The 2,500-nt window shown below is 40.8% G+C and overlaps 1 protein-coding gene across 2 annotated transcripts in view; it reads left to right on the forward strand.

Moving 5' to 3' along the window:
- LOC113539455 (plexin-A2) overlaps positions 1–2,500 on the forward strand; it is a 75,562-nt gene that overhangs the window by 54,432 nt on the left and 18,630 nt on the right. For both annotated transcript variants that reach the window (XM_034314222.2, XM_034314223.2), the window contains exons 17-19: positions 1,445–1,538; positions 1,884–2,123; positions 2,490–2,500. The exon at positions 2,490–2,500 is cut by the window's right edge and continues 133 nt beyond it. In XM_034314222.2, coding sequence (XP_034170113.2) covers positions 1,445–1,538; positions 1,884–2,123; positions 2,490–2,500 — 345 coding nt within the window. The remainder of the gene's footprint in view (positions 1–1,444; positions 1,539–1,883; positions 2,124–2,489) is intronic.

Below are 2,500 nucleotides of genomic sequence, written 5' to 3' on the forward strand. Positions count from 1 at the left end.
TTCAACCTCCTCCACCTCATCTTCCTCCTCCTCAATTTCACCTGCGTTTAAATCCTTCTCCAAACATTAAAGCAATTTCTGCACAATTTCTGTTGGTTTGCACCTAAGAGCCCTACACCATGGACCCGCCCTCCATCAGAGCTGCAGTGACTCCTGCGTTTTGATTGGATAGTTGACTGAGACATTTGTCAGAGTACAATGGAGAAAATATTACACGTCTCTTACACCCTCAATTTCCGCTGAGGTTGCTATGGTAACATGAACGTCTCAAATGTCAGACTGACGGACTGCGGTGTGACAAAACCAGGCTTACTTAGATTTTTTTTCTTGTCTAGTTTACAGGCTGGTGTTTGTGTGTGTGTACATTCAGGCCCTGGTTTTCAAGTTAGTGCCGGGGTTCTCAAACTAGCGGCTCTCGCTAGATTCACAGACGGGGTCATGAGAGAAACTCACCACCTCCTCTTTTGTTTTATTCACACACACACAGCGAGAAAATTTTCCCGTCCGTCTACCTCTGCTAAATACGCTAGGGTTGTGTCTCAAATCACACACTTGTGTACTATTCTAGACCTCTGTGCATTAACACTAACCTGTTTTCCTCTTATAGTTAGTGTTTGAATTTTAAAAACCTCTCATTTTACCTTCAAACCTACTGAAAGCTCTGTTTTGGGGAACAGTCTTCTAGATTTTCTAGATTAATAAATAATTTTGAATGTAAGGTCAGAGTTTTTGATTTAAGACACAGCTCATGACGACAATCGCGACAACAGTAGAAAGTTTTAAAGAGACACAGAGCTCGTCTGTGTGTTTAACGTCACTGTGCATGAAATCGATAAACATTTTACAGTTTGATGGACAGCGATGTATCAAGACATGCAAGTTCACACTTCCCCTTAGACTGTAAGTCAGTGCAAGACTTTTAAGTTTCTTACATTACACATATGCATGTTACTGACATACTGATATTATAAAAATGTTTAAATGTTACAGCAGTCCTAAATTGTAAATCTCGAATTTAAAAAAATTCCAGAGTGGTCAAGACTTGGGGTCCGTTTGGGGTCGTCTGCCCAAAAGTTTGGGAACTCCTGAGTTAGTGTAACACACATCAGGTCTCATATAACTTGACGCAATTGTATATATTATATTATATATGGTACGTGTAATATTTTATATCATATTGATTCATGTAACAACACAGCAATACAAAAGATGTCAGGTCTATAATGAAGCCAGATTGCCTGATGAAGTTCTTTATTTATTTAGGATCCTGCCTTAAAATGTTTTGGAAATTAATGATCCATTGCAGCAATATTGCAGTCAAAGGCCTGATCCTGATTCCATTCAAACTCTATATCTACTACTACTGCCTACTTCTACTGAATAATAGTATAATTATGAATAATAAACGTTGTTGTTGTTGTGGCTTGTGTGTTTTGTCCGGCAGTGGACACACCACCCTGACGGTGACCGGCACTAATCTAGATGTGGTGCAGGAGCCTCGGGTTCGAGTCAAATATGGCGGGCGCGAGTCTGTTAACGTGAGTACTAACACTTTAACAGTGCTGTTACAGAAACACTTAATAATGTTACTTAAACCGTACAACAACCAGTGCTATAAACCATAAACCAGATTAATCCCCTGCGTGTCTAACGTAGACGTAAAAGCAGGAATAGCATTTTATGAGGAATTGATTTTCCGTAAAGTTCTTTTATCTCATCTCTCAATTCAAGTGAAGGTACCTAGCCGAGTTGTTTCTCTTAATCTCATTTAAAATCGAAAAGAGCAATCATTCCCAAAGTATCACCTAGAAGAACTCTCTGAATACCTCCCTCCTCTCTCTCTCTCTCTCTCTCTCTCTCTCTCTCTCTCTCCTTCCTCTCAGGTGTGTAAAGTGGTAAACTCCACCTCAATCCGCTGCTCTGCTCCGCCTCTGATGGCCGATTTCGCCCCGGGGCAGGACTCAGTGAAGCAGGCCGATGAGTTTGGCTTCATCTTCAATAACGTTCACGCTCTGCTCACCTACAACAGCACCAGTTTTGTTTATTACCCCAATCCCTCGTTCGAACAGCTGAGTGTGTCCGGAGTGCTGGAGCAGAAACCGGGATCGCCCATCATCCTCAAAGTGAGAGCCGATTGCATCACACCATCAAAAACGCAGCTTGTTACCGCTGCGTGAGTCACGAGGTGTCTGGCAGTCGCTGAAATCAGACTCTGTGGTTCTGTAATTCATCAGTGATCATTTACACACAACCAGAAAACTTACCTTAATCAAAACCATTACATAAATTTCACAATTAGAACAATAACCAAAGAATTAGCAAGTCATTAATATCATTTCTATATAATTTAAACTAATGAACGTATTTAGAGTTATGTACTCTGTCTATATTTCTACTGCAAACAAAATTAAAACCTCACACAATGTGTATGTTCTCTCTCTCTCTCTGTGTGTGTGTGTGTGTGTGTGTGTGTGTGTGTGTGTGTGTAGGGCAGGAATCT

This window comes from Pangasianodon hypophthalmus, chromosome 20 (assembly GCF_027358585.1).
Source record: "Pangasianodon hypophthalmus isolate fPanHyp1 chromosome 20, fPanHyp1.pri, whole genome shotgun sequence".
In the NCBI taxonomy this organism is placed as follows: Eukaryota; Metazoa; Chordata; class Actinopteri; order Siluriformes; family Pangasiidae; genus Pangasianodon; species Pangasianodon hypophthalmus.